This window comes from Danio rerio, chromosome 17 (genome assembly GCF_052040795.2).
Source record: "Danio rerio strain M-AB ecotype USA chromosome 17, GRCz13ab, whole genome shotgun sequence".
In the NCBI taxonomy this organism is placed as follows: domain Eukaryota; kingdom Metazoa; phylum Chordata; class Actinopteri; order Cypriniformes; family Danionidae; genus Danio; species Danio rerio.
This window is the reverse complement of record NC_141037.1, coordinates 27,020,276-27,033,535: the sequence shown is the minus strand read 5'-3', so window position 1 is coordinate 27,033,535 and position 13,260 is coordinate 27,020,276. Positions and strand designations below refer to the sequence as shown.

Sequence of the window (13,260 nt, the reverse complement as noted above, 5' to 3'; positions counted from 1 at the left end):
CTAGAAAAAGAGATTCAAATGTATATTAAAGAGATTTCTAAGTCTAAAAATAAAAGCAATTAAAACAGTTAGTATATGCTCCTTCTTTAACATTTTTGCATAAAAATGTTTGTATATGCATTTTCTGTTATAAAAGTGCATTTAATGCAGCATTATTGTCGTATAAGAAAACATGCTGGTTCTTGTTAATAAAAATAAATTATGACAGTTTGATAAATTATGTTAATTGAAAAGGAAGAATGATTCATAAATCCATATGAAACAGTTCCTTAAAAGTGGCATCACGTCTTCATTTTTGGGCTTAGACACGCTTTGCACTTACACTACAAGCGTATCACACCAAAGCCCAACTTAACCCCCCTCTGGCACACCTCTTCCAACCGGGCTAGGGCAGGCCAACTGAACTTGTCTGAGCACGATTCAGAGCACTCACACTTGTCAAGCAAACCAGGAACCAATCAGATAGCATATTGTGAGTGCACCCTCAGTGCTGGGTTGCATCTAGAAGGGCATTTATGTAAAAAAAACACGTGCCAGAGAAATTGTCGGTTCACCTTGCTGTGGCAACCCATGATGGATCAGGGACTAAGCCAAAGGAAAGTGACTGAGTGCGCTTTTGAGAGCTAATACGGAATTTAACCCTTAAAAAAAGATTAAAGTTTTTTAAAATGTCTTCTTTGCCCACTTCAACAAAGAGATAAAAGGTGTAAAGCTTAAGCATATAAGTACAGTATGAAACATGTTTAGAAAGTGAAAACATGAATTTTGATTTCATGCCAACTTTAAGGTTGAGTAAATAATGACAAAATATAAATTTTTTTCAGTAATAGTCGAGTGCAGTGGAATGCAGGTGAGGTGTGTAATGGCATTTAACACTGGGCAGAAAGACTGCTCTTATTCTCTGTGCACTGGCGGAAATTGATTGTGAGTTCAATTAAATGCAGACAGACAGCTCAGTTTAAATCGTTATACGGTCAGAGATTGATCGAGCGCAAAAGCTTCATCCCACTACAGTGACTCCAGCCTCACCAGCAGTGAATCACGCACCATCGACAACTATACCATGCTATTAACCCTATCCAGCGAATGAGAGAGTCAAAGTAAGGGAGGCGGAAAAAAACTCCAAAGCACTTAAACACTTGAAATAAAAATTCAAGGAGTTAATTTGATAGCCTGAAAGGGAACTCTTAGCTTGAGATCAATGAAAGGGTTTGGGTGCACCGCGCTCACACGTCCCAATCAATATTAATTAGCACCAAAGATTTGCTCCATTACAAGCTCAAATACTATCCCTCACACAATAACTCGGACAAATGATTCGTTTAATGTTGCAGGGCTATAATACCTACACGCTTAATATAGCTCTGAACAGATGTTTAGAAGTAAAAAAAAAGGATCCTGTGAGTCTCATCTAAGAAGTGTGTCTATACTTTCGCATTTAGATTTGTTTCCACTTCCCCTTGGTGTATTTAAAATAACATCTTTGAATAGTTACGAGCAGACCCTAGGTAGCAACTTATTAAAATCTCCTCTAGGCTATTGAGTTGTAACATCAATGCTAGCTATGTTTTCCCTTTAATGAGAGCCAGCGGGGTAGCCTAACACTTTTCTTCAGTTTTTCCTTTTTAAGGGAGGATTACTCATTTCCTTTACACAAAAGAATGTTCTCCATTTCCCCGCACCAACCTGTCTTCCATATAAGCCTAAATATATCATTTGTCACTTCGATGAAATGGGACCAATAAGAGCATTTACTAAACCAGTGCCGCTACTGCAAGACAGAATGAGTCGTGCCCTGTCATCTTGATACAAATAAACTCATGTAGGATTCATGATCCAAGGATTCAAGGACTCGTTGCTGTCCTTGTGCATTTAATTATTGGTAAATATGTATTCTAATAATGCTTTACCTGTAAAGTGAGGATGTGTTCACACTTGAAGTTTGGTTCTCTAGTTCAGCGGTTCACACTGTCATTTATAAGACCACTCATATTGAACTGTAAAACACAGTAACTTATATGCCATGAAAAAAAACAGGTATCCTTTTAGCATTCTTTGCTGTTTAGGTTCACATAGTTTAATGCTACTTCCTGCCTTTTGGTCCACTCATTTGTCTTTGGTCCATTAGCATTCATATTTCAGTTAAACTGCACCAAAGTTTGTTTGGAATTGGACCGAGACCTTTCTTTTCAGAGGTTTTGGTCCAGATGTTTTGTGCACATCAGGGAAGCATTCACATTTTTTTAGAATAACTGCACAAACAAAACCACTGCACCAGAGTTTATTTTAAATCAAACTAAACTTACCCAGTGTGAACACACGCTGTTAAATGTTTTCAACATTTAAATCCATATAGCTAAAGTTTACAAATTTCCCTCCAAAGTAAAGCTCTCTGAACAATATCTTAAATAACACTACAGACATACTAAAGAGCTCCTATTATGCATTATAAAGGTCATAATTTGTTTTTTGTCACAACAAAATGGCTAATAAATCGAGATAAGGCCCAATTGCTTAAATCAGGGTTTGCTTTATACAGCTCATAAAGCGGTCCTGCAAGTGGGCCGCGATTAACTTAATTAACTTAAAATTTACTTAGTTATTGTGCTATTATTATTTGATTTCATCATTAAATATGTGTTGGTGAATGATTGGTAAAATGATTTGTGTAATGGCATTTCCTGTTTTCTTGATTACTTCAGACTCGGTGCAAAAATAGCCTCACTGCAAAATACAGAATTTACCGTGGCTGCACTTTCAACCACTGCACATCAACTAGGACTACATGCTGAGCTGTATAAAGCAAGCCGTCATGCAAATGTAAAGGATGCAAATATAAAGAAACAACGATTAGAGTTATAACCAGTTCACGCAAGCCTCACGTCTGCGACTCATATCGGAGTCGCTCATCTCCGTTGATTAACAAACTATGCATGCTCTATTCGAACTCTTTAAAATATCAGCATTGTCCAAATTATTATTTTATAATTTAAGTGTGAGCGTTTTATAACAGTCCCATGCCCATCCAGGAGGATCTAGTGAGACTCGGTGGTGTTTTAGTGAACAGCTGTTCACTACTGTCAGTGAATTCCAATAATATCCTAAAAACCCAACTGCCTTCAGATTGACGTGTTTCAACAGATTTACAGTGTTTTTACTGTATTTTACTTTCAGATTTAAGCCTTAGCTGAATGTTTTAATTCACTTGTTTATGAAACTGACTAACAATTGAATCAGTTTGAAATCCAAACTTCCTATTTGAATATATGGTAAATATCAATAGAGTGTCAATAGCCAATTGTTCTGGGCTGTGTGTGTGTGAAATAATTCACTATCTCTCCAGAGATTTAATGTACAACACTGGTCTGAGATCAGGCTTGCTCTTTCACTGGCGCTAGATTTATTTAAAACAGAGCAGATGTTAGAGAGAATCTGAAGAGGTCTTTCAACAAACAAGCAATTAGCTCAACAAATATAAAGGTGATAAAATTGTTTTTGATATAAGGTGCGGAATTATAACGGACAGAAATATACAGTCACTGTAAAACTCTGCTACTTGTAAATGAAAAAGAAATAATGAAACAAAGCATTATAATTCCTTCATTAATCATTAAAATCATGTCAACAGTCCTAAAATCTGGAAATCAAGTGCACATTGCACTTCTGGCTCAAAAAATAGAAATATATATTTTTAAATGGCTTATTATTGTAAAGCATAAAGTAATGGGGTTTACACATCCTTGATATATTTTCCTACATTCATGCTTTTTAAGTCTTTATATGTAGATATTGTAGATGAGACCGCAAAGGTACCGAAGAATACTCATCAAACTTGTAGATTTTAAATACAAACTCAAGGAAGTATTGGAAGCTTACAGGTGGTTATATGAAAGACACATAATGGGATCATAGTTTGTTTTTTTATTTTTGGCAGTTACCTTAATTAAAGCATGTGTAAGATCTTTTCCTGGTCACAAAGCTTTTTTAACAAAGTGGTTTTATCAGTGTGCCAGAAAACTAGATTTCACCAAATAATTTGCATAATTAATGTTAAAAATATATATATTTCATCTTTACTATTTTTGTAATATCTTAAAAAAATTCTTTCTTTTCATTTGCAAAGTCATTAAACAAGCATGTTCCTGTCTTTGAAAGTATTGCTGTCTGCTGCTTTATATAACCCTGTGTATACAATTAAAGACAAAATTCGCTCCTGTCAGCTCATGTAAGTTGTTTATTCTTTATACATATCTTAGAGATATTTCCCATGTGATGTTTAACACAGTGATGTTTTTAACACAATTTTAATCATAAGTAATAATTATGTTAATTAATTAATTTCTAACAACTCATTTCTTTTGTCTTGCCATGGTGACTGAACATAATGTTTTACTAGTTATTTAGCAAAATACCAGCATTCAGATACCAGCTTAACGTTGTTAATTAGGCAAGTCATTGGACAACAGTTATTTGTTCTGTAGCCAAAAAGGGAAAAAAAGATTTCTTGAGGGGGAAAACAATACTGCTATTAGCCATTTTAATTTTTCAAAAACTATTCTCATTCCAGTCAAAAAATGAAACAATACTTTCTCCTGAGGAAGTACTGTGACAAATATGTCCTTGCGCTGTTAAACAGCTCTTGGTAAATATTATATATTCATTCATTCATTCATTTTCTTTTCAGCTTAGTCTTTTTATTTATCTGGGGTCACCGCAGCCGAATGAACCACCAACTTACTCCTTCCAGCTGCGAACCAATCACTGGGAAACACCCATACACTCTTATTCACATCCATATACTACGGTCATTTTAGCTTACCAAATTCTCCTATAGCACATGTGTTTCGACTGTAGGGGAAACCGGAGCACCCAGAGGAAACCCACACCAACACGGGGAGAACATGCAAACTCCAGCCAGAAATGCCAAATGACCCAGCCAGGGCTCAAACCAGCGACTTTCTTGTTGGGAGGCTAAATTGCTACCCACTGCGCCAATCTAAATAATATATATTCTTTTCTATATGTATATATTATAAAAAATTTGTCTTCAGCTGTATATCTCTTTTCTTAATACACTGCAAACTTCAGCACACTAGAAAGCTTGGGCAAAACCAATGTGGCACGTCTCCACACACATTTCAATCTAATCACTGATCATAAATCCTTTTCCCATTTGTGTATGTTTATATATATATAAATGATTTTGTGCGTTGTACTGACCTCATCCACGTTCTCAAAGGCGTTGATGACGTCATAAGGCAGACAGGACAACAGGTCAATCACAAACCATGTTTTCAAGTAATTCATGCGAATCAGTTTGGGGTCTGAAATGACTTCCCCGGCCGGGCCCACAAACGTCGTGTGGAAATTCAGCACAATGTCCACCAGAAAGATCACATCCACTATACTGTCCACCACTAGCCAGGTGACGTTGTTCTGTTTGGTCTTGAAGGAGACGTTGTAGGGCACCATGATGGCTGTGTAGAAGGTGAGTATGAGGATCACCCAGTCCCAGGTGGTCTTGAAGGCACAGTAGTGCAGGATGATGTGAGGAGGGGTTTTGGGCGTCTCTTGTTTGTACTGGGGCAGAATATCAGAGCCCAGCTGGAGAACCTGCGTGTGAGACAGAGAGAAAGCGGATGGTCGTTTATCTGAGCAGAGACAATGAGGAATGATCTGTCTCGACTCTAATGCTCCTTATAGGGGTCTTACCTCAGGGAAAAATCACATGCTATAAAACATCTCATCTGTTTAATAGATACAGATGAAGCCCTGTCGTTGACTAAAATATGTTTTTAATGGACATTTTGAATAAAGCTTGATAGAATTCATGTATGTTGCCATTATATTACTGTATGTATGATTGAAAAATTAATGGAGTGTAACGGAATAGAGACTATTGGTATTCTGGTGAAAAAACAAACAAACAAACAAAAAACCTATGGTAATTTTTTGATAGCACATTATTTATTAAGTTTACAGAGATTTCTGTTAAACCTAATCACAATGCAGTGTATTATAACATTCAAAATGCAGGTAAAACACCTATATTTTATAATTAATACAGAAAATTTGTTCATAGTAAAACTGTATATTATCAAAGTCCCTTTAAGGCAAGTCATTTCATATGTATGTAAGCTCTGGCATTCTGTTTAAATGGGGAAACATCAAATTTTCCAAAACTACTTGCCAAGCTTATGATTAAATTTCATGTTGAGAGTCACCAATAAAATTAAACAACAACTGTCTCTTTAGTTTCATTTCTAGATGTCCAAATCACACAAAATCTGCAGAAACTTACGTCTAGTCCTAGCCCCTCCTTCGGAGTACCGTCAGTCTATAGCGATTGATGTTTGGCTACTGTACTAGAAGGCGGGCTTATTCGCCAAGTATTGGCTCCTGTACTAGATTGGCTCCTGTACTAGAAGCATACCTGTCAACACTCCCGTTTTCCCAGGATTCTCCCGTATTTTACAGTTCTATCCCGCTATGATCCCATAAAGGTATTCTCCCGTATTTTCAGTCTTTCTCTGAAGGGTGGCAAATAAACATTAAAGAGTCAAGTTTCCATATACGCAACCCATACCACCGAACTAAAAGGGGCCGCCCCTTGCTCCTAAATGTGAATCTGTTCTGTGCTTTTGCTTTGACTAGGCACGAAAACACTTTGAAATAAACATAAAAACGGCGCAATTCCCCTTCCTTTTCATTACAAGTGTCGTCTCCCGTTCATATGCAATCCTCAAAACAGTCATATAGAGGTGCATGACGGTCAGCTGACACACTCCATAGTGATAAACAGACGCAGTTTCCCAAATGGATTCTGTACTCTTGATTTGAAGCGGAGCAAAAGTCTGGGTTTTGGGTGTGTGTTTAAACAGACATATACACATAATTAATAATATTAATATCTCTCGTAGATTTAATGTTTCTTCTATTGATCTGTTTAAAGATTTGTACATTAATGAACAACATACAACTATGCTAGAGGACCCTCCCTCTTATATGGATGTTGACCAGTTACTGGAATTGTTCAATTGCTCTTTTTCTTCAATCTTAGACTTTGTTGCCCCCGAAAAAACTAGAACTGTTAAGCCTAGATCAGAGCCTTGGCTAAATGAGACAACTCGGGCATCTAGACAGGCCTGCAGAAAGGCTGAACGCAAGTGGAAGAGAGATAAACTGCAGGTGTCATATGAGATCTTTAAGGAATCTCTCTCTAATTATCAGCGTTCTATGAAGGAGGCTAAGAGGAAATATTTTTCTGAATTAATCAGTACTCATCAAAATAAGGCTGATGTTTTATTCTCCTGCATAAGTTCTGTGACTAACCCTGGGTCTAATGTTGTTATGGAGGAGTCATGTGATACATGTGAAGCTTTTTTAAACTTCTTTACGGAGAAGATTTCTTCAATTAGGTCTGGGATTGCTAGCTTTGATATTGTTTTTCCGGAACCGGATGTGTCCCCTGCTGCACTTGTTAGTTTCACACCTGTCTCTCTTCTATCTCTGACTGATACAGTAGGCAAGATCAAACTTAGCAGCTATCCATTGGATATTTTTCCATCAAAGTTTTTTAAGCAAGCCTTTGAAATTATTGGCCCTAGTATTTTATCCATTATAAATAGGAGTCTTGTTTCTGGTGTGGTGCCTTCTCAGTTGAAACATGCCGTCGTGCAACCTCTCTTGAAAAAGCCTAGTTTGGATAAATCTGTGTTGTCCAATTTTAGACCTATTTCTAAGCTACCCTTTTTATCTAAGATTTTGGAGAAAACAGTTTTAACACAACTGCAGAGCTATCTGGAGCTCAACAGTATTCATGAAGTTTTTCAATCGGGTTTTAAGGCATATCACAGTACTGAGTCTGCACTGCTACGTGTGTTGAATGACATTCTGTTATTTAGGGACTCGGGGCACTCTGTGATCCTTATGCTTCTTGACCTTACTGCAGCTTTTGACACTATAGATCACGAAATCCTTATTTCTCGTCTTGAGAGATTAGTGGGCATTCAGGGCTCTGCCCTTAAGTGGTTTAGATCTTATTTGTCAGACAGAAGCTTTTGCGTTAATGTTGGTCAGACTTTTTCATCCTCCAGACCCCTGACATGTGGAGTTCCACAAGGGTCTATACTTGGACCTATTTTATTTTCTTTATATATTTTACCTTTAGGATCAATTTTTCGTAAATATGGGGTGGCTTTTCATTTTTATGCTGATGACACTCAGATTTATGTCCCTTTTAAAAGTAGGGATAAAAAGGAGCTTGACTCCCTTATGAGATGCCTAGTCGAGGTTAAGAGCTGGCTTTCGTCAAATTTTTTAAATTTCAATGAAGAAAAAACTGAGCTGGTCTGGTTTGGCGATCCTAACCCTCTGCATTTATCAGGTTTTGGTGAGCTTTCCACTTATCAAAAACCTGTTGTTAGAAACCTAGGATTTCAATTCGACAGTGATCTGAAATTTAACAAACAAGTAAATACAGTTGTTAAATCCAGTTTTTACCATTTACGACTTGTGGCAAAAGTAAAGTCGTTTCTCTCTTTTAATGACCTTGAGAAGGTGATCCATGCTTTTATTCTGGGAAGACTTGACTATTGTAATTCTCTGTATGTGGGTATTAGTCAAAATGCCCTAAACAGATTGCAATTAGTACAGAATGCAGCTGCGAGACTTCTGACAGGGACTCGCAAGTTTGAGCACATATCCCCAGTTCTTTCCTCTCTGGGCTGGCTGCCTGTTAGGTCGAGAATTGATTTTAAACTATTGATCTTTGTTTTTAAATCCTTAAACAATCTGGCACCATCATACTTATCAGACCTGCTACACGTATACAATCCTGGTAGGTCACTGAGGTCTTCTGATGAATTTATTCTATCTGTACCAAGGTCCCGGTGTAAGCGAAGTGGGGATCGGGCTTTTGCTGTTGTCGCCCCAAAACTCTGGAACGGGCTTCCGCCCCACATCAGACACGCTCCAACTTTACCTGTTTTTAAAAAGCGTTTGAAACACCATCTTTGTTCCTTAGTATTTGAGCCTTTTTAATGTTGAGGGATTTGCCTTATGTTTTAATTGTTATTTATGTGATGTAGATTTCATGTTTAGTATTGATTGTGTTCAGCACTTTGGGCAACGTTGTGTTGTAAAAAATGTGCTATATAAATAAACTAAACTAAACTAAACTAAACTAAACTAAACTAAAGATGTTGATCTTGGTGAGATTTTTATTTTTCAACCACAAGTAATTTCGTCCTAAATGAGCATAAACAGTTAGGAAAGCAGTCAAATGCTTTCATTATAATGTTATTTAATGTAATCAAATGGAAAAATATCTAAATCAGATTTTCAGATCAGCTAATCAGAATGTGTACGTTATACAGTGAAGAAACGGCTAATGAGATTTGATTCTATTTCATTATAATAGCTATTAATTTTAATAAGCCGAACTGTTAGCTAATTTATTTGCTGCTGATGTATACTATTTATTTTTTCTTTTGTGAATATAATAAAACTTATTACTGACCATTTAACTGTTTATTTACAATGAAACAGCTTCAAGTGAGCATATTTAGTAATTTGGGGATTTTTTAAAGGGGGTTGGGGGAATCCCTTATTATGGTGGGCATATCCCTTATTTTCACATACCAATGTTGACAGGTATGACTAGAAGGCAGGCTTTATTTGCCATATTGACTGTTGCACTACATTAAAAACAATACAAGTGACATGTCTTGTGTATTTTATAGTCTTTGATATTACAGTATATACTGGGTTGCTGAGGAGTATAAAAAACATTTTACAATTATATGTGTTTTTGTGTATTTTTACAGGTTTATTTTCCACTGTCAACCCTTTAAAGGAATACAGTAGTTCATCCAAATATTCTGCCATCATTTACTATTTCAAACTCTTCCCTTGTTTAAAACCTATTAGAGTTTCTTTCTTCTTTCTTCTGTTGAATACAAAAGAAGATATTTTTAAATAGTGCTGGTTGCTGGGGCCCATTTTTTCCCCAGCAACCAGCATTCTTCAACATATCTTCTTTTTTGTTTAACAAAAAAATAATAAATAATGAGGTTATTTTCATTTTTGGGCAAATTATTTCTTTAAATGTATTTTATTTTGATTGTAAAGTAATAATGTGCACGTTTTGCTGTTGGAGCAATAATAATTGTGATAATTGCAATACAAATAAATTTGAATATACTTAATTTGAATTGAAATTTAGGCTAAGTTAAAACATCAGCACAACTAGAGAAGCATGTTTTCACAAACACTTCAATTTACCAATTAATACAAATTCTTATAATTAATTTTATCAATTATTTACATTTATCCACAGCCATATCACCCTGCAACTCAAAACCGGTTACTCACTAAATGATAGCAGGGCTGAGCCTGGTCAGTACCTTGATGGGAGATCATATAGGAAAGCTAGGTTGTTGTTAAAAGTGTTGTTAGTGAGGCCAACAGGAGGTGCTCAATCTGCGGTTCGTCCTGATGTCCCAGAAAAGTGAAGGGGACACTATACTCTCAGTGAGAGCCGTCTTTTCCAATGAGACGTTAAACCGAGGACTCTCTGTGGGCATTAAAAAACCCATGGCACTTCTCGTAAAGAGTAGGGGTGTAGCCCCAGTGTGCTGACCAAATTCCGGCCTTTACCAATCACGGCCTCCCAATCATCCGCATCCACAGAATTGGCTGTATCACTGTCTCTCCACTCCACCCATAGCATAGTGTGTGTTGAGCGCACTGGAGCCGTTTATCAGAGGCTGCAGTCGCATCATCGAAGTGGATGCTGCACACTGGTAGTAGTGTGGAGAGAGCCCCCTCATGATTGTGGAACGCTTTGAGTGTACACAATAAATGCGCTATATAAATACACATTATATTTCAATGTAGTGATTTAATTTTATGCACTAATTAAAATTTTTATCATTTTAAATTTTTAACATATAGTAGCCGTGCTCACTTTTTCAAAGTCATTGACTGGAGCAGATCATACACAGTTTGGTCATATTATTTTGCAGTGTATTGTCTACTGTCGCCATGGATTGCGTAACTAATACAGAACTAATCTGGCAGCTCCACTGCATGACAGCTTTTCTGTGATATCGATATAATTAGCTAGGCCTAGAATAGAAAGTGCTAAAATGTATCATATGTTACAGATTAATTCATTATGGGGCATTCTTGGCTGCCTTTTTTAAAATATTATATTGTTTTCTTCGCATTTGGTGGCATTATTTTCCCCAAAATCCCCAACCCTGCTCTGTAAAGCGCTAAAAAACTCCCCACACATCTTATTAATCTCCCTGCAGGAAGAGTGTGTGAATACTGGAATCACACAGTGAGAGGGGATCGCTGTCCTAGTGTTAGTTTAATCTTTGACACAGATGGATGCAAACACATGCTGACACACACCAGAATCACTCACAGGCGTAAAATGAAATGTATCAGTCTGGTGCACACACACAGAGACGTACCTCTGCAAGGCGCGAGTGTTTATGTACATTCTCTCCTTTATGTACGGTGGGCTGCAGTTGCTGAAGGACCCCTCTACTGCTGGTCAAAGCCCTGGTCAGACGCGCAAACTTCCCCCAGCCTGAACACAGAAACACATAACTAAACATTCACAGTCAAATGAGCTGATTTACCTGCATTAAAATACGCCTACCTTTAGAGGAGTCATCTTCTATTGGTTGCTTGAATGCTGTGATGTCACTAAACGTACACAGGAAGAGTACGACCTTCTCCTGTTCGTTTCGTATAGGGGCTATTTTCACAAAAAACCATACCGGCGTTCCTGGAAGCACACAATTTAACACTGCCTAAATCTCTGAAAGTCGGCATGCCAGTAAAAACCAAGAAGTAAAAACCATCTTGGCTCTGTTTTACACATTTATGCATATTCATAAAGATATTAGCATATCAGATTTATGCAACAAGATTGCTGTGTCTCTGTTTCCAATCCTGTGTGCATGTGCATGTGTGTGTGTGATCCTCACTGTTTTTCTTGTACATCAAGATCTCAAACGAGTTCATCTCATAGTTTTCGAAGGTTAGTCGAACTTTTTCACTTGTGTCCTTGTCTGTGAGCTCTCCATACATGAAGCTGAGAGAGAAAAGACAAACAAATCATAAATCAGTTCATTTTCGATCTGTTTTTGAGATGTTCTGTGATTATATTGTAAATAAATTGGCACAATGGCATTATTTTGGAACACACAAAAATGGGAACTTTAGCAGAATGTTTATCCTGTCTTTTTTATAAGATTGAAGGTCACCAGTCACTATCAAACTCAAATCAACTTCTATAATATAGCTCAAAGCAATCACGTGTTATTCTGCAAGTTTCCGAAGCCATACAAAAGCATCATTGACAACATATGGTGAGATGGGCTGTTTTTATAGTTCTTTTGAAGCTTTACAGCCCCAGGTCACTATTCAGTTTGACTAAGAGTTACAATACTAAATTTCTCCTTTGTGTTCTACAGAGGAAAGAAAGTCATAGAGGTTTAAAATAACCTGGGGGTGAGAAAATGGCCAAAACATTCATTTTTACCTTCTCTTTTATGATCTCTAGAGGTTTTACAAGGAAAATAATAGATGGACCTGTTACTTTGTGGATCTGTTGACCCGTGATGGGTGAATATGATCAAACATTACTGAAAAGTCCAGCTTTGCTTTACTGTGATAAAAGGGCATGAAGAAAGGAATGATACAAATGTGTTTCTATATGACTGTAGCTTTAATGAGCTTGTCTTGTGTTTGGCATATCAGGGACAAGTCAGAGTTCAAAGCTTGCTGGCAACTATTAAACCACAATCCTGCAGACACTTTTACTCTGAGTATATTTCTTTAGCATCAGCATCAACTGGTAATTGGGAATAGGAAATTGCACAAGGAGAATAAAACAGAATACAATTAGGTTAATAGGTTTATAATTAGACTGTGCTTGTTATTGTACTACTTCAAATAATATTTGGTGCACTAATTCTTTGTTTGATCAAATATACAGTAAAAGAAATTGTGAATATATAATATATAGTTGAAGTCTGAAATATTAGCCCCCCTGAATTATTAGCCCCTGCTTATTTTTTCCCCTATGTCTGTTTAACGGAGAAGATTTTTTTAAACACATTTCAAAACATAATAGTTTTAATAACTCATTTCTAATAACTGATTTGTTAATCTTGATGGCATGATGAAAGTCCATAAAATTTAACTAGATATTTTTCAAGACACTTCTATACAGCTTAA

The 13,260-nt window shown here is 36.7% G+C and overlaps 3 protein-coding genes across 14 annotated transcripts in view; 2 read left to right on the top strand and 1 right to left on the bottom strand.

The window, feature by feature from the left end:
* The window catches only part of plb1 (phospholipase B1), a 90,674-nt gene that overhangs the window by 42,446 nt on the left and 34,968 nt on the right, over positions 1 to 13,260 (top strand). The gene's annotated exons all lie outside the window — the stretch shown is intronic.
* The window catches only part of kcnh1a (potassium voltage-gated channel, subfamily H (eag-related), member 1a), a 93,493-nt gene that overhangs the window by 73,592 nt on the left and 6,641 nt on the right, over positions 1 to 13,260 (bottom strand). For all 11 annotated transcript variants that reach the window (XR_015512670.1, XR_015512669.1, XR_015512671.1 and 8 more), the window contains 4 exon segments: positions 12,006 to 12,112; positions 11,675 to 11,803; positions 11,484 to 11,602; positions 5,221 to 5,613 (listed from right to left, as the gene is read on the bottom strand). Coding sequence is in view for 5 of the 11 variants with exons in the window: in XM_087289232.1 (XP_087145358.1) it covers positions 5,221 to 5,613; positions 11,484 to 11,602; positions 11,675 to 11,803; positions 12,006 to 12,112 (748 nt within the window). In the remaining 6 variants the exon portion in view is untranslated.
* hhat (hedgehog acyltransferase) overlaps positions 1 to 13,260 on the top strand; it is a 153,029-nt gene that overhangs the window by 138,236 nt on the left and 1,533 nt on the right. The window lies entirely within an intron of this gene.